Raw genomic sequence first — 20407 nt, 5'->3', positions numbered from 1 at the left:
GCGAGGCTGGTGGGGTGGGATTAACCCCTGACCCCAGGGCCGAGGTGAGAGGAGGCATGTGGGTGGGAAGATTAACTAGGGTTTTGTCTGCCCCTCTGCCCATTGGCTGGGGACTGCCCTGAGGGTTTGGGGCACAGGGATGCCCAGGGGGTCTTGGGCAGGGAACTGGGGACTCTATGGGGGGACATCCCAGGGGATCAGGGAGTCTCTGTAGGATCTTGGGCAGGGGAATGGGGTATCTCTGGGGGTTCTGAGTGGGGTGGGGGGGTCTCAACTGGGGTATCAGGGTGGTTCTGGGAGGTCCTGGGGGTAGTGGCAGAGCCCAAGAGCCTCAACCAGGGGGTTGGGGAACACTCTGGAGGTTCTGGGTGGGGTGGTATTCCAGTGGCAGTCCCCACCCCTGACCCCACTCCCTTGTTCTCTCTTGCAGGCGCCCAGCCACGTGTATGGGGGCCACGGGAGCCATGTGACTAATGTGCGCTTCACGAATGATGACAGCCACCTGGTCTCACTGGGGGGCAAGGACACCAGCATCTTCCAGTGGCGGGTGCTGGGGGGCAGCCTCCCGCACAGCTGCTCGCTCTCCTCTGCCTCCCTCTCTTCCCAGGAGGCTGGGGGCTGCGCCTGAGCTGGAGACACTGCAGGGACCAAGCCTCATTGCCTGTGGGCCTGGACAGCTCTGGCACATGGACCCCAGCAAGCCAGGCCCAGCCAGAGGGTTCCCTCACCTCCTGGCACTAACGCGTGCTAATAATGCGACCTGCTTCATTAACACTGGGGGGCAGGCCTGGATTCTGCTCAGGGCCCAGCACAGGTTAGAGTGGTGGGGCAGGGCCGAGGGCCTGTTGGCAGCTCCCACCAGGGCCCAGGGGCTCAGCTGGGAGGGTGCTGGGATTGGGGCTCTTGCCTTGAAGTCCTCATTGCATGAGGGCCGGGGGGAGGGGGGGATGTCTGGCAGGGGAACTCATGGGTTAGGGGGACCATGTGGGTGTTAATGGAGGCAGCCCATCTTTAGTCCTGGGGCTGTCCTGTGTCCACCCTCACTCGGTTCCCCATTCCCAGAACGTGTGTACAATGGGGCCTGTCCACCTGGGGGCATTCTCTCCCCCCAGGAGTCTGAGGGCTGCCCCCAACGCTGGGACCAAGCCTGGAGAAGCAGGACACTGCTCTCCCCGCTTCGTTTACATTCCTGGCTGCGCCAGAGCAGCAAGACGCTGAACACTGTGAGAGGCAGCAATAAAGCCTTGGCATCAGGGGCTGGGCTCCTGTCTCCTTCCTGTCAGGGCTGGGGAGCAGGCACACAGCAGCGGTAGAGGGTGGGGGGCAGAAGGCTGTGGGCAGGGGCCACAGCACTGGGGGGGGAGAGGAAGGCATGCTAGGGGCAGCAGGGGGTGGGGCTAGCCTGCGTTAGGATGGGGCAGTGCAGGGATCACTGTTAACACGGCCGGGAGGGGGGAGCGTGCCGAGGCTTTGGTTCCAGAGTGTGGGGAGAGAGAAATGAGGGATTTAGCTCCCCAAGTCTAGTGGGATACAGAGAGAACATCTCTGCCTCTCTGCTGGAGCGCTGTCATTCCTACATGGCAGGACACTGGAATTAGTACAATGGTGCCCCACTCCAGAGGTGGCTGCATCTCACCTTTGGATGCAGGATCCCCTTGCAATCAGTGAATTCCTGAGCATGAGGAGTAAATTAGTGGGTATTTTGGGTTGCACAGCTGTAAATTTGCATATGTACCTGTATGCAAATAACCCTGGTGCAGTTGAGGCTGCTGGGAATTGCCCCTGTTTCCAGGGGCAGCCTCGCTGCAGAGCCCCTCGGAGAGGAATGGGTTAAAAACCCAGCGCTGCGGTCTCCCTCCGGAAAGGCCCGAGCGGGACAGTCTCTGTCCGGAAATAGCCGAATGCTGCAGTCTCCGTATTTACCCGAAGATCGCCGGCAAGGCCCGAAGTTCTGCCCGGCGCCGGCCATCTGGACTGGAGTCACTGGCCGGAAGGACCCGATCGCCGGGAGGCTGTCGTCGGCGATGCCCGAAGCTTTCCCCAGGTGCTTCCGGAAAGATACGAGCGTTTCCGGAGAGACCCGATTTGGGCCCGAAGCCGCCTCGGATATTTCCGAGCCTCCCCGATCCTTTCCCGGAGACCCCCGAAGCGCGGCCGGAACCGCCCGAAGCCGCCTGGCCCTGGCCTTGCGTGAGGAGGAGGCGGCGGCGGCGGCGGCGCGGCGGAGATGAAGAGCGGCCGGGAGCGGGGCTAGCGAGGGCCCGAGCGGAACCGGACGGAACCCCCCCCCCTTCCCCCATCGCGCGGCGGGGCCATGGCGGCCAATATGTACCGGGTGGGGGGTGAGTCGGGGCCGGGGCTGCCCCCGGCTGGGACTGAACTGGGCAGAGCGGGGTTGGCCCGGGGGGGAGTCAGTGCGCGGCTGGGCGGGGAGTGCGGGAGCCGCGGGCTGGGGGAGTGAGCGAGCGGGGCAGACGGGGCTGGGGCGCCCCCAGGAGTGTGGCGCTGCGGGGCAGTGGCTGGGCCGGAGGTGTCAGTGTGGGGGGAAGCGGGGCCGGACGGGGCGGTGTGTCCCCAGCCCTAGCGAATGGGGGGGGGTGCGGGGAGGATGCTCTCTTAGTTCCCTAGAGGAAGAGGCTGTTCTCCCCCCACATGCTGCGCCCCTCTGTCGGGGTAGGGGAGCGGGCGGAGTGGGCTGACCCACAGGGAGCAGGCTGTGTGGGGGGGTTGGGGGTGGGGAGCAGCGGGTTTGTTATGTGGGGGTTGGGGGGTTGCTATAGGGTGGGAGCGCTGTGGGATAGGGAGGTGCTTTCATCAGGTATGGGGTGTTCACAGGCTCTGGAGGGCATGGGGCAGTTGGGGGGATCAGGTTGTGGGGGGGAGGTGGACAATGGGGGTAAGGGATGATGGGCTAGTTATGTGGGGGCAGGGGAGTCTGGTGTAGTGAGCTGGTGGCATGGTGTGAAGAAGTTCAGGTACTGTGGGGAAATAGGGCACTTGGGGTTCTGGCTGGTGGATTGGGCTGGTAATGGGCTGGTTATTTGGGGATGAGGTAGGTTGTGGTGGGAGCTGGCAGGTTATGGGGTGGAGGGAATCCTTTGGGGGGCAGTGAGTTTGGTTACATGGGGTAAGGGAATTTACCGGGTGTGGGGCCCATATGGGGTCCAGGGCGGTGGGCTGGTTATATGGAGTACAGGACTTGGTGAGCTGTGGGTATGGCTGGTCGGGGAGCGATTGGGGAATGGGGATCAGTGAGGTGTTTATATGTGGTCAGGAGTTTGCTTGTGGGGTGTCTGGGGCAGTTGACCAAGTAGGGTGTGAGGTGCTTGTGGGGGAGAGTTGGGGGGAATCTGGTTGTGGGGAGGCCGGGGGGCAGGTTATATGTGGGGGCAGTTTGGGGGTGTGGGTTGTGGGGGGTGGGTTTGGAGGGCTGGGTGAGGTGTATGTAATTTTGGGGCAGTTAGGGGTGGGTTATGGGCTGAGGTAGGGGGAGGCCTGGTTGGGGGGTGTCTGGTTTGGGGATGTTGTGTAGGGTGGGTTATGTGGGGGGCAGTTTGTGGGCGTGGGTTGTGTGTGGGGGGGGTTGGAGGGCTGGGAGAGGCGTATGTAGTTTTGGGGCAGTTAGGGGTGGGTTATGGGCTGAGGGAGGGGGAGGCCTGGTTGGGGGGTGTCTGGTTTGGGGATGTTGTGGAGGGTGGGTTATGTGGGGGGCAATTTGTGGGCGTGGGTTGTGTGTGGGGGGGTTGGAGGGCTGGGAGAGGCGTATGTAGTTTTGGGGCTGTTGGGGGTGGATTATGGGCTGTGGGAGGAGGAGGCCTGGTTGGGGGATGTTGTGGAGGGTAAGTTATGTGGGGTAGTTTGGGGGTCTGGTTATGGAGATGATGTGTGGAACAGTTGGTTGGGAGGTGGGGACAGTTGTGGGACATCTCATTTTAGAGCAGTTGGGGGAGTGGCACTTTGGGGGAAGGGTCTCTTCTTCCTGGTGGCTCTATTTTATAACGTCCTCCCCTTGTGCTGACTCTGGGGTGTGTTCCGCGTGTGTGTGTGTGATCTTGCACTGAGATCCTTTTGCAGTTGTGCTGCTTTGGGTGGGGGGCTGTCTCCTCCTATCCTGGCAGTGCTTTGCCCACACCAGTACCTGGGTGTTCCGCTGCCTGGGCACTGTGGCTCAGCTACCTCCTGAGCCTGGTAAATGCTGTCCATGCCTAGCTTTTGCTGCTCCGGGCTGGAACCTATCACCAGGCACTGGCAATGCTGCCTTAGACTGGGCCCTGTCTGTGCAGATGTTTGGCAGGTGGTGCCAGCAGGGGGCGCTGCCTGGTGCCTGGCTGTGACTGGGAGTGGCAGTGGAGGGGTCTGGGTGCTAAGGGGGGTGGGATAGGAAGTTGGCCCCTGCTCTGGGGTGCTGCAGCCTGGACAATGTTGCCTATGTGTGCAAGTGGGTGCTGATGGGAGGGATGTGTTGGTGCCTGCTGCTGTGCTAACTGGTGAGATGGAGACTGGGAGAGGGACCCCCCCTTTGGGGGCTGCCTGGCTACTGCTGTTCAGGGCCTGGCCTAGGGTGGGGGCAGGAAACCCCATGGATACACAGGGTGCTTGGCAGGCGAGTATGAAACAGCTGGGGCAGTCTAGGTGAGGCAGCCCCACGGGGGAGGAGATGAATGCCCCATTGGGAGCAGGTGGCACTGGGGTGGAGACTGAAGGTGGTGGTGTGCCTCCATGGGGACAGGTGGCTCGCGTGATGGCTCTGAGGGTTCAGCCTGTGCTTCCTGGGTGCCTGCCTGTTCTCCTGATTTCCCTCTGACGTCTTCGGTCTCAATTCTCTCTGCAGATTACGTCTATTTTGAGAATTCCTCCAGTAACCCCTACCTCGTCCGGCGCATTGAGGAGCTCAACAAGGTGAGGGGCCATGGGACCACACCCAGGGGACCCCCCTCCACCACATGTCCTGCATGCAGCCCTTAGGGCCACAGGACCACAGCCGGTACCTGTATGCTCACTCCCACCAGCCGTGCACCAGAGACCCACCCCCCCTCCACCTCCCTTGGGCTTTGGGACCAGAGCTAGACATCCGTACCCCCTCTCACACCAGAGACCCACACCCCTCCCCCACCCCTCCTACTGGGCTTGGGCGCAACAGCCAGATGTACCCTGTCTGTACATCCCCCCTAAAGGCTGGGGACCTGCAGCCAGACCCCCACAGACACACACCATTGGGGATTTTTGTAGCCAGACCCCCTCTACAGGAGGGACCCGTTGGCCAGATTGAAAGGTTGCTCCTGGGGGCACTGCAGCCGCTCTGAGCCTGCCATGTGTACGTACGGGAGGGAGCTAGGATCCCCTGGCGGTTGCCTCAGTGCCCCAGCTGGGAGGCTGCACCGAGTGCTGTGTCTAGGGCATGGGGGTAGTGAGGAGCAACTCCCAGGGGAACAGCAGTGCCAGCCCCTCCTCTCAGGCAGCGTCCTGCTCTCATCCCCAGACAGCCAATGGCAATGTGGAGGCCAAGGTGGTGTGTCTCTTCCGGCGCCGGGACATCTCCAGCAGCCTCAACAGCCTGGCTGACAGCAACGCTCGTGAGTGCTGGGGCCCATCCCCATGGCTCTACTGGCAGGCCTGGGGCCTCTGGGGGTCTGTCTTAGGGGGAGCATGGAGTGGGGTAGAGGTCTTGAGGGCTATTAGGCTGTCTCAGGCTAGCAGGGGGTGGGTCTATCTTTGGGGATGAAGTAGTAGGGGCATGCATAGGGTTGGGGGACAGTCCTAGTCATTGGGGAGCAGTGGCTGTCTCTCAGGTGTGGGGTCTTGGGCACTGGGATGTGTGTGTGGGGACTGTTGGGGGGCAGTGGGGCATGTGTGGGGTGGGGCTGATTGGAGGAATATTATGGCCCCATGCCTGTGATGCAGGGCAGACATGCTGACAGAGTTGCTGCCGCCTGGAGCTAGTGGGTGAAAGGCTACCCCGCCCGCCCCTCCCTGGGCAGCTCCCTGCTTGCCTGGCTAGGAGAGCTGCCAGCTCTTTCCCCAGCCCTGTCTCCTCCTTCCCCTCCCCGTAGGCTGCAGGCACTGGGTAAGAGTGGCACTAATCCTTGTCATTTGTGGTATGGGGCAGGAGGTGTCTCTGGGGTGATGAGCCCCCCAGCACACAGTACAGTCAGGGTCCCACATCCTCCTCCCTGTCTCACGCCTATTCACCCTGCACTGGGCAGTGTCCAAGGATCTGTGAAGGGTCTTGCAGGTGCCGAGACTTTGACCTTTCACCCCAAGAGCACTGGTGTCAAACACACAATCAGCAAATACAACTGAGGAGACCCGAGCCTAGGGTGTGTGTGTGGTGGGGAGGGGAATGTTAGTTCATTTCCCAGTCCAGAGCTGGGGTAGCAGGGGGTTGCAGATTGGGAGTGAGGGGCACCAGCAGAGCTGTAGGCGGGGGGGGGGGGGGGGGGGGGGGGGGCGGCGGGGGGGCGTGGGTCAGGAGATTGCCCAGCTCTCCCTAGCCCCTTATGTATGAGGCTGCTGCAGCATGGAGGCCATGGGCAGTGCAGGGTTAACAGGCCGTGGGAGCTCTTCTGGTTGGGGGCCTGTGGTAGCTGCTCGCCTGGGCTTGGGGTTTCCGGGCCTGTTTGGTGCGGGCCACCCTTGACTGCCCAAGTGGGGTGGGCGAGGAGTGGGACTGGGTCCCAGGGGGCTGCCCCCGCCTACCCTGCCCCCACCCCACAGGGCTTCCTGAACACGTGAACAGGGTGGAATCAGTGCCGTCCCCCACTGGGCTGCTGCCAAGTGCTGGAGACAGTGGGGCTGGGAGAACAATGAGCTTCTTGGCGGGTGGCGCAGCTTGGCCACTTCCTGCTTTGGGGGGGGGAGGGGGGTTGGGCCTCTGAGGATGGGGGGAGCGTGCTCTGCTAGGGGGAGGGTTCTGAGGAGGGTGCATTCTGCTCTTGGGCAGCGGGGGAGGGTTAACCTGGGGCGGTGCTGTGCTCCGGGGGTTATTGGGGAAGGGGAACACACTGCTTTTCAGCATGGGGAGGGTTAACCCCATGCAGGTGCTCTGCTCCGGGGGAGTTACGGGTGCTCCCGGGCAGGGAGGGGATGGTTAAGCCTGGGGCTTGCCCTGTTCTGGGCAGGGCAGTGTGCTGTGAAACTGGTGGGGGTAAGAAGGGGAGGGTTCAGCTTGTGGGCTGAATGGGGGGTAGGGCAGTACTCTCTGCTCCTGGGGGATAGAGTGGGTGATGGGAGCAGCAGAGCTTTGCTCCTGGGACTGGGGGGGGGGGGACGGAACTTGGGGGGAGGGGGGGATTTGGGGATGGACAGCAGCAGCCTTGGGGCGGGGATGTGGGGGGGGGGGGTCTGATTTTGCTGTGGGGGCTGGTGTCTCTGTGGGGCTGTCTGTCAGGGAGAAGTGTGTTTGGGGGGGTCTGGGGTCTCCATGGGGCTCTCTGTTGGGGAGGTCTTTGTGGGGCTGTCTGTTGGGGGGAGGTGGTGGGGCTGGGGGCTCTGTGGGGACTTTCTGTCAGTGGGAGGTGGTGGGGCTGGGGGCTCTTTGTTGGGGAGAGGTGGGGAGGCTGGGAGCTCTGTGGAAGCTCTTTGTCGGGGGGAGATGGTGGGGCTGGGGGCTTGGTGTCGGGGGTGGGGGAGGTGGTGTGGCTGGGAGCCCCTGACCCTCATGTCCTGCCGCAGGCGAGTTTGAGGAGGAATCGAAGCAGCCGGGGGTGTCGGAGCAGCAGCGGCACCAGCTGAAGCATCGTGAGCTCTTCCTGTCGCGCCAGTTTGAGTCGCTGCCAGCCACCCACATACGGTGCGTGGGGGAGCTCTGCTGGGCACGGGGGCTAGGGCTCTTTTGAGGGAGGGGCCTTCCTCAGCCTGGGGGGCCTTATCCTGGGTTTCGTGCCTCCCTGTTGCCATCTCCTGGCTCTGTGTCCTCTGGGGCGGTCCAGCACCAAGCCAGTTTCACAGGGAAGGGTGTGAGCCCGGGGCAGCAGCTCTGCAGGGCTGACTCTGCTGCTGCTGCTGGGTCTGGTGGGATGTGGGGATCCCTCAGGGCCCCGATCTGGGGCATGGGAGCCATGGGGCCAGCCTGTGATGTGACCTGTGCTTGGTTCCTGCAGGGGGAAATGCAGCGTCACGCTGCTCAACGAGACTGACATCCTCAGCCAGTACCTGGAGAAGGAGGTGAGGAGTTGGGCCTGTGGAGGGGCTGGGCCTGCAGGGGTTGAGGGGCTGGGCTCAGCGCCCTGGAACTGGTCGGGGGTGGGGGCAGGGAGGAAGGAGGACTTGCCCCCTGGCCTGGCTGCAGGTGAGAAGGGTTGAAACCAGGGCAGAGCTCTCTCTTGCGGGTATGGGAAGAGCTGTTTCTGGGTGGGGCAGGGTTGTGGGAGACCAGTCTGCTGGGGTGCCCTGCCTAACCCCTCTGCCCCTACCCCAGGACTGCTTCTTCTACTCGCTGGTCTTTGACCCTGTCCAGAAGACGCTTCTGGCTGACCAGGGGGAGATTCGGGTCGGCTGCAAGTACCAAGCTGAGATCCCCGACCGGCTGGCTGAAGGTGATGGGGGAGGGTGTCTCCTGGACCGATCTGTGCCCCTGGGGGAGGTCAGCCTCGCTCTCTGGGGCAGCCGTGTCCCGGGGGGAGGGCCCCAATGCCCTAGAGGAGCCATGTACCTTGCCTGTCTCTCTCTGGGTGGGGGAAGAGATGCAGTATCGTCTTTCCTGACTGGCCCCTCCCCACAGGCGAGTCGGACAATCGGAACCAGCAGAAGATGGAGATGAAGGTCTGGGACCCCGACAACCCACTGACCGACCGGCAAATCGACCAATTCTTGGTGGTGGCTCGGTGAGACGCCAGCTGGGCGGGGGGGCACAGTGTTCAATGGACTTGGGGGGGGAGGGGAGGGGGTCTCTTGGTTCACGTGGGGCCCCCTTGGGCTCTGGGTTGTCCCTAACCTGTGTCCCTCCCCAGGGCCGTCGGGACCTTTGCTCGAGCTCTGGACTGCAGCAGCTCCATCCGGCAGCCCAGTCTGCACATGAGCGCAGCCGCCGCCTCCCGGGACATCACACTGGTGAGAAGGAGATGTGGGGGCAGGGAACAGGCTGTGTGTTTTCTGAGTTCTGCAGTCCATTTGTGTGGTGTCCTTATCCCCAGTGGCTCCTGGAGGGGCCCCTACAGCCCAAGGTGACTCACTGGATGTGACAGATGCCTCAGAAGCTGCCTCAACCCTCCTGACTCAAGGCTGGGGGGCTCGGGTTGCCCCCTGCCCAGAGGGTTGAGAGACGTAACCCCTGGGGAACATTGCACTCCTCTCATGGGGTGCTGGCTCGGAGGCTCATGTGTCCCCCGGCAGCCAGGAGCGACAGCCTGCTGACCACCCCTTTCCCCGCAGTTCCATGCCATGGACACGCTGCAGCGGAATGGCTATGACCTGGCCAAGGCCATGTCGACGCTGGTGCCCCAGGGGGGCCCAGTGCTGTGTCGCGACGAGATGGAGGAGTGGTCGGCCTCAGAGGCCATGCTCTTTGAGGAGGCGCTGGAGAAGTACGGCAAGGACTTCAATGACATCCGACAGGACTTTGTGAGTGGGGATGGGGGGGATGGATCCGCCTGGGACCCGATCTAAGGCCTTCCTTTGTGGGGGTGGTAAGAACCTCCCAGGCACCCACACTGGACTGCTCCATCTTGGGGGGACATGGACCCAGGAGAGGGGCTGGGAGCCCTGGAGACTGATCCTGCACTGGCTCGGGTCGGCATGGGAGGCTGAGGCACTGCTGTCTCCCTCCCACCCCATGCCTCCTGGGGCTGGGTGTGTGGGGCTCTCCTGGCGCTGTCTGACCACCTCTCTGGCCCTTGCAGCTGCCCTGGAAGTCCTTGGCCAGTATTGTGCAGTTCTACTACATGTGGAAAACCACCGACCGCTACATCCAGCAGGTGAGCTGGGCCCGGGAGGTGAGGGGCTCTGGGACTGGGCCTTCCTCCTGCCGGGGGTAAGTGAGGGGGCTGCATCTCCTCCCCTGCTTAGGCCGTGTCTCTGTTTGCAGAAAAGGTTGAAAGCCGCTGAAGCTGATAGCAAACTGAAGCAGGTCTACATCCCTACCTAGTGAGTATTGTGTGTGTGTGTGGCCCTCACCCCTGCCTAGTGTGAGCATGGGGGAGGGGGGTGTCACCCCCCCGCCCCCAGTGTGAGCATGTGGGGGAGCTAGGACAGGAGGCTAGGCCTGAGGGAGGGGCTATGTCCCCTTCTAGTGGGGTCTGGGATAAGAGGTGCCTGTTCCATGCACTGTGGGGAGCAGGCCACCTGCCCTCCCTCTAGGTGGTGGGTGGGCTGGAGCTGGAGTTGGGTGTGACCTCGTCTCTTCTCCCCTGGCAGCACTAAACCTAACCCCAATCAGATCATCTCGGTGGGCTCCAAGCCTGGCATGAACGGGGCTGGCTTCCAGAAGGGGCTGACCTGTGAGAGCTGCCACAGTGAGTGCTGACGTGGGGCTCCAAGGAGTGGGGTTGTCTGTGCCCAGTCCTGGGGGTGGAGGGCCCTGACTGCTGCCATGGTTCTTGTCCCGGGGGAGGGGGGCGGATCCCTGGGCCTCCCTGTCAGCGGGTTGCTCAGCTGTGGAGTCCCCTCCCCCTAATGCTGCAGTCTCTCCTCGCCCTCAGCCACCCAGTCAGCACAGTGGTATGCCTGGGGCCCGCCCAACATGCAGTGCCGCCTCTGCGCCTCCTGCTGGATCTACTGGAAGAAATACGGGGGGCTGAAGACCCCGACACAGCTGGAGGGAGCCGCCCGCAGTGCCACGGTAATGCCGGCTGAGGGGCATGGCACCACAGTAACACCTCCCGGGGGATGGGCATGCAGGGCACTGACAGTGTTGTGGCAATCCCTGCCCGGGGGCATAGGCATGCAGGGAGCTGCATGCAGTGCCTCGGTAATGCCTGCTGGAGTGGATGGGCATGGGTGCGGCCCTCCATGGTTAATGCCTGCGTTGGGGGCTAGGTGGGCGGGCAGGGGTATTAGGCTGCACTGGGGAGGCCCTCATTCCTCGTGGTCCCGGGGGGTGTACATACCCCACAGGTTGAGAGCTGGGGACTGCCAGCACTTGAGCCTTGGGCTCCTCTGTCCAACCTGTGCTGGGCTGTGTCCCTGCCCCCAGGCTCTCCCAGTGCCCCATGCTGGGCCCTGACCCACTTCCCCTTCTGTGTCGCAGGAGCCGCACTCCAGGGGCCACATGTCAAGGCCGGAAGCCCAGAGCCTTTCTCCCTACACGACCAGCGCCAACCGGGCCAAGCTGCTGGCCAAGAACCGCCAGACCTTCCTGCTGCAGACCACCAAGCTGACCCGCATTGCCCGCCGCATGTGCCGCGACATCCTGCAGCCGCGCCGTGCTGCCCGGCGCCCCTATGCCCCTATCAACGCCAACGCCATCAAGGCTGAGTGTACGTGTGGTGTGCTGGGCTGGGAGGGAGGGCACCATGGGCTCCCCCATCTCACACCCACTCTCTGCTTCCCTCCATAGGCTCTATCCGGCTACCCAAGGCAGCCAAGACCCCCCTGAAGATTCACCCCCTGGTGCGACTGCCGCTGGCCACCATCGTCAAGGAGCTGGGTAAGGGCCAGGGGCACGGAGCTCTAGGCACAGCAGGCAGAGCCCAGCTTGGGAGGACTGAGGCCTGCAGCCCCACACCTGCCTGGCTTCCCATGCCCCACACCAGCCTTACCCCCATTCCAAGGGGGAAACTCCTCAGCCTCCCCATTGACGGGAGAGCACTGCTCTCCACTTGAACAGGGCTGTTGCTCCACGGTCTTTGAGTGCTTGTCTGTGGATCCCACTCTAGGTGCATCTGCATGAGGTTGGATGCCCTTGCATGCCCTTGGCTGTGGGCATAAAGGGCAGAGTGGATGCAACTGTACCTCAGTTCCTCTTGCTGCCCCTGGCAGCAAGATGGAGCCAGGCTATGGCTGCCTGCTGCCCTCAGCATGTTTCATAGTGGTAGGTAGGTCGCCTTAATCCCTTAAATGCTTTTTTCCCTTTGTTTTCTCAATGATCCCCTCCCCGCTTCTCTCAAGTTCCTTATTTTTCTTTGGTGCTTTATGGATTGAAGGCCCTCAGGCTTCCCACCCTGTGCTTGTTCCCCTTTCCCATGGACATGGCCCTTAACTGTCTGCTTAGGCAAGACATGTATCTGATTGGTGCACTCTCTGCTGGTCCTTTTTGTCAACAAGACAATCAGGGACACTCGGCTGAAATGCTGCTTCTGGAGCAGTCACGGGGCACTTTGAACCCAGAAGAACGGATATCAGGCTCCACACAAGACCTTCCACTTCAAGTCCCTGGCAGTCAGTGCTGCTGGCAGCTGGGATGCAGCTCCTGAGACCGGTACCATTGGGGGAATCTGAAATGGTACCAATGGGCCAGCCACAGCTGCCAAAAGTCAGCTTGGCATCACTGGCTGCTCCAGTGCTGAAGACTGGTACCACATCCTCCACTCTGAGGCAGACTTGCCCAGAACACCAGACCACATATGGCTTTAGGCACCAACCAGGAGGTGCCGAGAGGCCTAAGAAAAGTCATTTGCCTTCAGTCCCCTCCCTCTCAGAATCCTGGGGCAAGTGACAAGGAATCGAGTGGTTTCTGGTTTTGGGAGTTGCTACTTCTCTGGTCCCAAGGATGCTACACACGGAACAAACTTCAACAGCTGTACTGACACACCAGCCAAGAGGTCACTCTGCTGTCGCAGGAAATCTCCTCTCCCTTTCCAGACCAGACCACACCACCTCCTCCCGCCCATGTACCGGGCTCTGGGAAGGGTTCCTCTCCAGTGAGCACCACTTGTTTCAGAGCGCTGGTCTGTCCTCTGACACCCACCTCCATGGCAGTGGTCTGATCTGCCCCACTCTTAAAGCTCTTCACTGTGGCCGTACTGGGCTCCGCTCTGAAAATCCTCCAGAAGTAGCTCTCCCTCTAGCACACTGGCAAGCAAAGACTGTTCCACTGTCCTGCAGCTTTGACTACAAGGCCCCCTTGAGAGACGACCCAGATCCCTTGGCCGTGAGACGCTTGGAGGGTTAGAGATGAGGAAGAACATCCGCAGAGGAGGGAGAGAAAGGTCCTGAAACTGAGGAGCAGTGTCCCCAACCTCTCCAATAGATCCCTCCTTGTCTCACCCGATGAAGCGGCCTCCTCTGCTCTGGATGCCTACAGAATATTTCAGGAGCAGACTACTCAGACTCTGATGCCCTAGAAACTGAGACCTCAGTGATCCAAGACCCCTCAGACTGTTTGACATCTCTGCTCTGGGCAGGATGGTGATGCCAGTTGGGAAGGGCACAATGGAGCCAGTCACAGATCTCTGGAAGCCCCTGGGTACCTTCACCCCAACTTCAAAGCAAGCAGAGAAAAAAGAGATCAAGTTCTGCAGAAGGGAGCTGAGAAGTTCTACACCCACCTGGTCCCTGGATTTCTGGTGGTCCCGGAAGGAGAGAGACAGACAGCCTGGTCCACTGATGTCTACTCTGAAAGACCAAACCCCGAATAGAAAGCTTGATCTCTCGGGTAGAAAAGCTTATTTCTCTGCCTCTTCCCAGGTACAGATAGCAAATTACCAAGCACTATTCTGAGTCGGACTCTAACTTGGGAGAAAATAGCTCCCTTTATCAGTAGACTTTGTTAAGAGGATAGACAATATCTAAAGGCAATAACATCTGTCACTGGTGCAAACATCTCTCCAAGCAGCCATGGATGCTTGGGATATGCGGCTAGATCCATGGCTGTGGGAGTCACCATATGGCTAAAAGCACCAGGTGTCCCAAAGGAGTTTCAGAATACCATTTCAGACTGGCTGTTCGAGAGCTATTTAGCCTGTACTATCATGCTCTACATTCCCTGAAGGATTCCAGAGACCTGCTGCGATCATTGGGCATTCGTACCCCGGCCTACAGAAGGAAGCCGGATCAGGCAAGGAACAGCCATCTGCTCGCAGCAGCAGCCTAGGTTTTCTCATGCACCACTAGCCATCCCAACTTCATTGTCTAGGGAGCAGGTTTGACACATAGGTCAAGAGTCACAATCCAGAGCTGCTCTCCCCAACCTTATCTTGGGATGTCACCTTTATTCACTCTGATGTGGAGTGGAGTAATTACTGACCAATGGGTACTATAAGTCATCTCCCAGGGTACTCCCGTTCCAGTCTCTGCCCCCTTTCCTGTCCCTCTCCAGGGGCCCTTCTCATGAAAACCAATTGCAAGTGGCCTCCCTGCTTTGCCTAGGAGCAGGGAAGAGGTTTCTACTCCTGATAATTCTTTATTCCAAGAAAAAAGGGGGACCACATCCCGTCCTCAACTTGAGAAGAACGAACAGGTACATATGCACCTTCCTGGATGGCAACGCTCGCATCCCTCATCCCTTCGTTACAGGCTCAAGGCTGGTTTGTGGTTCCAGACTTACAGGATGTGCCCTTCCTGTGGGCTAGAGCGATCATGCTATGGAAGTGCCTCTGACTGTAGGGGCAACCATTATCACTGCAAGGTGCTGACCTTTGGTCTCTCCAGAGGACCAAGAGTCTTCACAAAGTACCTGGTGAGACATCTGAAGAGACAGAGCATGGATGTCTAGGCAGCCCCATCAGGAAGTCTCCCTAGATTTTGTGCTTGGCCTATTCAAGAAACTCGGCCTTATCATAGAACTGGAAGGGAACTTACTAAGTCATCTAGTCCAGTCCCCTGCACTCAAGGCAGGACTAGGTAATAACTAGACCATCCTTAACAGGCGTGCGTCTAACCTGCTCCTAAAAACCTCCAATGACGGAGATTCTACAACCTCCCTAGGCAATTTGTTCCAGTGCTTAACCACCCTGACAGTTAGGAAGTTTTTCCTAATGTCCAACCTAAACCTCCCTGGATGCAATTTAAGCCCATTGCCTCTTGTCCTATCCTCTGAGCTTAACGAGAACAATTTACCTCCCTCCTCCTCGCAACAATCTTTTATGTACTTGAAAACTGTTATCATGTCCCCACCTCAGTCTTCTCTTCTCCAGACTAAACAAACCTAATTTTTTCAATCTTCCCTCATAGGTCATGTTTTCTAGACCTTTAATCAATTTTGTTGCTCTTCTCTGGAATTTCTCCAGTTTGTCCACATTTCCTGAAATGTAGCACCCAGAACTGGACACAATATTCCAGCTGAGGCCTTATCAGTTACTTCTCGTGTCATGCTTACAACATTCCTGCTAATACATCCCAGGAGGATGTTTGCCTTTTTTGCAATATTACATTGTTGACTCATATTTAGCTTATGATCCACTATGACCCCCCCAGATCTTTCTGCAGTACTCCTTCCTAGGAAGTCATTTCCCATTTTGTATGTGTGCAACTGATTGTTCTTTCCTAAGTGGAGTACTTTGCATTTGTCCTTACTGAATTTCATCCTACTTACTTCAAACCTGATGTCCAGATCATTTTGAATTTCAATCCTATCCTCCAAAGCACTTGCAACCCCTCCCAGCTTGGTATCGTCTGCAAACTTTATAAGTGTACTCTCTATTCCATTATCTAAATCATTGATGAAGATGAACCGAACCGGACCCAGAACCGATCCCTGTGGGACCCCACTCATTATGCCCTTCCAGCTTGACTGTGAACCACTGATAACTACTCTCTGGGAACAGTTTTCCAGCCAGTTATGCACCCACCTTATAGTAGCTCCATCTGGGTTGTATTTCCCTAGTTTGTTTATGAGAAGGTCACGCACAACAGTATCAAAAGCCTTACTAAAGTCAAGATATACCACATCTACCGCTTCCCCACTATCCACAAGGCTTGTTACCCTGTCAAAGACCACTATTAGGTTGGTTTGACAGGATTTGTTCTTGACAAATCCATGCTGATTGTAACTTATCACCTTATTATCTTCTAAGTGTTTGCAAATTGATTCCTTAATTATTTGCTCCATTATCTTTCCGGCTACTGAAGCTGACTGGTCTGTAATTCCCCGGGTTGTCCTTATATCCCTTTTTATAGATTGGTACTATATTTGTCCTCTTCCAGGCTTCTGGAATTTCTCCTGTCTTGATGATAAATTCCAGCAAATCATCCCTCCACAGATGGTTCATAGTAGCTCTGACTGATTCCCAGTTCATCAGTGGTGTACCTTCCCGAGGAGAGATTTCCCCAGATAATCATTGGCCATGGCAGGGGCCTCAAGCAGTAGTGCACTTTGCTCCCTCCTAGTCTCTGCCTGTGGCACATACTAGTTTAGTCTCGAGAGGGCTGTAATACTTAGTCTACCCAGGTTTTTGAGCCCAATAGCCTGAGTTAACTGGGTGGGGTTGAGTGGTCTGTGCTATACAGGAGGTCAGACTAGATGCTCTCATGGTCCTCCTGGCTTAAACTCTGTGACCTCCTACATCAAATTAAATCAATCAGCCATGGTGAAAACCTGATCTCGACTCTTAAGCTGCTCTGACATGCTGCTGCTAGCTAGGCTTCGCCTCCCCCAGCACAGGGCTGGCTCAGGTCCGTATATTGCCTTACAAGACAGATGTGCACGTCATCGTCCCAATTCATATCCTGTCATCATTAAACTGGTGGACAGAAGCTCTGCATCTCCATCCTTCCACCAACAAAGACCTCAGTCCCAGATGCTTCTGGGACAGGCTGGGGTGCTCGGATGGACCAACTTCAGATAGGGGAATCATCGTCTCTGGGAGAGATGAGACTGCCTACAACCATCTCTCTAGTTGCTGGATCTCATTCAAATGTCACCTCTGCCTTCAATAGCACTACCAGATTGTCCTGATATAGTATCTCAGAATCATGGCCAGATTCTCCATCCAGATGCAAACATCTAACTACCTATTTGTGTTGGCTGGTTAAGGGCTGCCAATAGAGCCTGTTCATTGCAAGTCTGAGGACTGATTTTACCAAGCAGAAAGCCCTCCACAAGGAGAACCAACTTCTCACAATGAGAAGATCCTCAGTCTGGGAGCAACCATGTAGCCGTGACTCTCTGGAAAGCCCTGGTGTCAAGAATCTTGACTGTGTGGTCTGCATCTGAATCTCTGTGGACTCTAGATCAGTTGGGTCAAGGTCCACCTTGCAGCAGCTAGAGCATGCCAGCCCAGCCCAGTCATGTGGTGTATTCTCCCCCCTACTGTTCCTCCAACAGTTAAAAAGCCAAATAAAGGCCTGGCAGGGCTCATCTAGCCACCTCTGAGCCCATCTCTGAATATTCCCTTCAGCACCTTACTCTCAAAGTGGCTATTCTGGTGGCCATTCCATCAGCCAAGCACGTCGGCAAACTCCAAGTCCCCTGGCTCCATTATACCATGTTTCATCCAGATCAGGGGGTGGCAAGACTACTTCCTAAAGTTGTTTTAAGATTCCCACTGAATCCAGAAAGTGAATTTCCCTGTTTTCTTTCCTAAATACAATTCCTCTTGGCGGGGGGGGGGAAGAAGTAGCTCCACCCTGGAGAGATCTCTACGGCCCTGTTCTCTTACCTAGTAGGACCAGTCTCCCCGCCTTTTGGTTGCATTAACTGGCACTGCTAAGGGACAAGTGGTCTCTTCCTAGAGCCCATCTAAATGGCTTCCCCAGTGGATTCCAGTGTTATCACATGGCAGGCATTCCCTCTCCCCAGGTATCACAGCTTTTTCAGCCAGAGGTCAGGCTGCCTCCTCTGCATGTTTCAGGAATCCTCCCGTTGGAGTAACCCGCTGCCCTGTGTCCAAAGCTGTGCCCTAGACTGGGCTTTAAGCCCAGAGGCCAGGTTCAGAAAGGCCATGTTCCAATCACTGTTCAGGGCCACTGATGGCACCTGGGAGGTGGGACTGCTGGCCAATCATCTAGGATGAAATCCGTGCAGGCACACACACGAGGGAACAGAGGGATGGTCGTGGCCACGCCGCCCTTCATATCCTCAGGTGTGCGGAGAGGGAACAGGGCAGGCAGGACACTGGTGTGACCCCAACGGGCACTGCTGGGCAAATGATTCCCATCTCGCACGTGGGGCTCATACACTTAAAGGGGAATTCCCATGGACACCACCGACCGCAAGCCCCCCCAGTTAGTGCAAGTTAAGGAATGCCCAAGGGGAGGTTGGGGTGCAGCCCTGCAGAATCCTCATGGGGGTGCAGTGGTGGTGGGGGAGGGCTCTGTTTGGTTAATATATTGGGGTGGGGGTGCATGGAGAGTTAAGATGTTGGGGAGGGGCAGAGGGCGATGAACTAGGCTGTGGGATCCTAATGGTGCTGTCTGGTTTTCCAGCTGCGCAGGCCCCTCTGAAACCAAAAACGCCACGCGGCACCAAGACGCCCATAAACCGGAACCAAATGAGCCAGAACCGGGGCCTGGCCGGCATCGTGGGCAAGAGGGCATACGACAGCGTGAGTGCCACGCACACACTCTGGGGTGGGGGGCAGCGATGGCATGAGTGACGGGGGAGGGGGTCCCCACCCATGGGTGGGTGCTCGCTGTCAGAACTTCCTGTCTGTGCTCCAGGACCCCAGAGCCCCTTCCCAAGGGGGGCGCTGCTCAGGCAACCCCATGGGAGTCAGGTTAGTGGATCCCAACAGAGGGTGGGGCTCAGCTGATGGCTCCGGTCTGTGACTGATGTAGGGGGTGGGGTCTATGCAGAGGAGGGGGTAGGGCCCAGCTGATGGCTCTGGTCTGTGATTGGTGCAGGTGGCAGGGAGCGGGGTCCCGTTTTCGGCCAATGGCCGGCCCATGACCTCGGGGATGCGGTCGAGTGCCCAGCCAGCTGTCAAGCGTCAGAAGCTGAACCCAGCTGATGCCCCCAACCCTGTTGTCTTCGTGGCCACTAAGGACACCAGGTACCTTGGGGGTGAGGGGGGAAGGGGAGTCACTAGGTCACGGAGGACAGGTCCCACCAGGCAATGGGGGAAATCATGGCAGGTGGGGGGACAGGCAGAGGGGACACTTGGTAATGGGAGCAGATTGGTGGGGAGCACCCTAAGGCCAACTGGGGGAGAATCGAAGCTCTCAGTTGGACGGGGGGAAATTGGGGGGTTTAGTCTCACCCCCGACTCCAACCCATTAGTCTTTGAATGGGGGAGGGCATTCCATCTCTTCTCTTCCCCCCTCCCCCCCCAACCTCTGGGAGGAGGGCAGGGGCTGTGGCCTCATTCTTGCTGCCCCTCACCGAGCTGAGGGCTCTGTGTGTTGCAGCAGCAGGAGCTATCTGGGTTGTGCCTGCTTGAACCTACAGCTGCCTGGGGGGTATTTGGAGGGGCCCTGCCCCCCTGCTTGCAGGCTGTCCCACTCTGACCCGCTGTCTGTCTCCTGCAGGGCGCTGCGCAAGGCTCTCACCCACCTGGAGATGCGCCGAGCTGCCCGTAGGCCCAACCTGCCACTCAAGGTGAAGCCAGTGCTGCCCATACGGCCTGTGGTAGCGCCGCTGGTGCCGGGGCCCCCAGCCCACCCTGCCAGCACCAGTGAACCCATCATCCTGGAGGACTGAGCCCAGCCCCTCTTCCCAGAGCCGCACCTCCCCGTTCTCCAGAGCCTGTGTACATGGCAGGCTGGGCTGCAGCGCCTTGTTCCACGTGTCCCCGTTGGGGCTTCCCCAGCCCCCTGAGGGATCAGCCCAGGGGTGTGAGGAGCAGGGGTGTGGCTTCCACTTTTTTTAAATATATTTTTATTTCTCACAAACTCCCCCTCCGTCTTCAGGGCTGGGATGTTTGTGTTAGGATCGTGGGGAGGTTGAAGTGGGGAGCCAGGGGCTCCGTCTGCCCCCTCTCCCCAAATGCAGTTACTTCTCGTCTTTCCTTGTTTCCCTGTGTTGGTTCTGCTGTCTCTGCTCATTTCCCACAAGCCACAGCTCTGCCCCCACCCCCGGATCCTATGTCCCCAGCTGGGCCCGGCTCTCCCCCCCCCGCGCCCCCCCCCCCCCCCCCCCCCCGGCCCCCCCTCCCCCCACCGGGCCCCGCCCCCCCCCCCCGCCCCCCCCCCCCCCCCCCCAGCCGGGCCTGGGTTTTGTACATGATCAGAGAGGAGAATCTGTCTGTTTTTTTAACTCAACCTGTAACCAGTTCTTATAGCAACCAGGAAATAAACCAACGCCTTTTCTTCACGTGCCCACTGCTGGGGGAGGAGGTGGCTGGGGCTCACTTGGGGGGGGAGGGACAGGAGGTGGATGGAGCCCTCAGTTCATGGGGTCCACTGGGGAAGGGAAGGGGCTCCTCATACTGGGCAGCTGCATCTCACCCTGGGGCTGGGCCCTGTTGTCTCAGAGCGGAGGGGGAGGAGAAGGAGCCAGTTTGTGGGTATGTGTGTGTGTGTTGGGAAGGAAGCAAAGGGTGATAGGGCCCCACCCTCTGAGGCGCAACTCAAAATCAGGCACAGTCCAGTGCCAAAGAGCCAGTTTAATATCCTAGCAGGGAAGAGTTGCCAGGGGGCCACCTATGATCTGTGTGTG

At 58.8% G+C, this 20407-nt stretch overlaps 2 protein-coding genes across 2 annotated transcripts in view; both read left to right on the top strand.

The window, feature by feature from the left end:
* The window catches only part of EML3 (EMAP like 3), a 20778-nt gene extending 19530 nt beyond the window's left edge, over positions 1-1248 (top strand). The window contains exon 23 of the mRNA XM_026650468.2: positions 431-1248. Coding sequence (XP_026506253.1) covers positions 431-628 — 198 coding nt within the window. The 3' untranslated portion in view covers positions 629-1248. The remainder of the gene's footprint in view (positions 1-430) is intronic.
* Positions 1249-2220: 972 nt separating this feature from the next.
* MTA2 (metastasis associated 1 family member 2) lies at positions 2221-19869 on the top strand. Its single transcript, XM_026650379.2, has 18 exons — positions 2221-2342; positions 4832-4899; positions 5480-5573; positions 7672-7789; positions 8100-8163; positions 8417-8534; positions 8720-8822; positions 8949-9048; positions 9370-9558; positions 9837-9911; positions 10022-10080; positions 10351-10448; positions 10635-10774; positions 11183-11411; positions 11492-11581; positions 18238-18356; positions 18655-18803; positions 19279-19869. Exons 1-18 carry the CDS (start codon positions 2315-2317, stop codon positions 19448-19450), a joined length of 2013 nt encoding a protein of 670 aa, XP_026506164.1. The 5' UTR covers positions 2221-2314; the 3' UTR covers positions 19451-19869.
* The last annotated feature ends 538 nt before the right edge of the window (positions 19870-20407 follow it).

Source organism: Terrapene carolina, unplaced genomic scaffold (assembly GCF_002925995.2).
Source record: "Terrapene carolina triunguis isolate 2854851 unplaced genomic scaffold, T_m_triunguis-2.0 Scaffold89, whole genome shotgun sequence".
NCBI classification, from domain to species: Eukaryota; Metazoa; Chordata; order Testudines; family Emydidae; genus Terrapene; species Terrapene triunguis.
This window is presented reverse-complemented; position numbering and strand designations above follow the sequence as displayed.

Bases quoted from the DNA above. Each gene is read 5' to 3' on its own strand.
- MTA2 (XM_026650379.2), top strand. From the start codon at position 2,315: ATGGCGGCCAATATGTACCGGGTGGGGG. The intron at 5,574-7,671 runs GTGAGTGCTGGG...GTCCTGCCGCAG, and splicing joins CCTGGCTGACAGCAACGCTC to GCGAGTTTGAGGAGGAATCG. The intron at 10,449-10,634 runs GTGAGTGCTGAC...CCTCGCCCTCAG, and splicing joins GACCTGTGAGAGCTGCCACA to CCACCCAGTCAGCACAGTGG.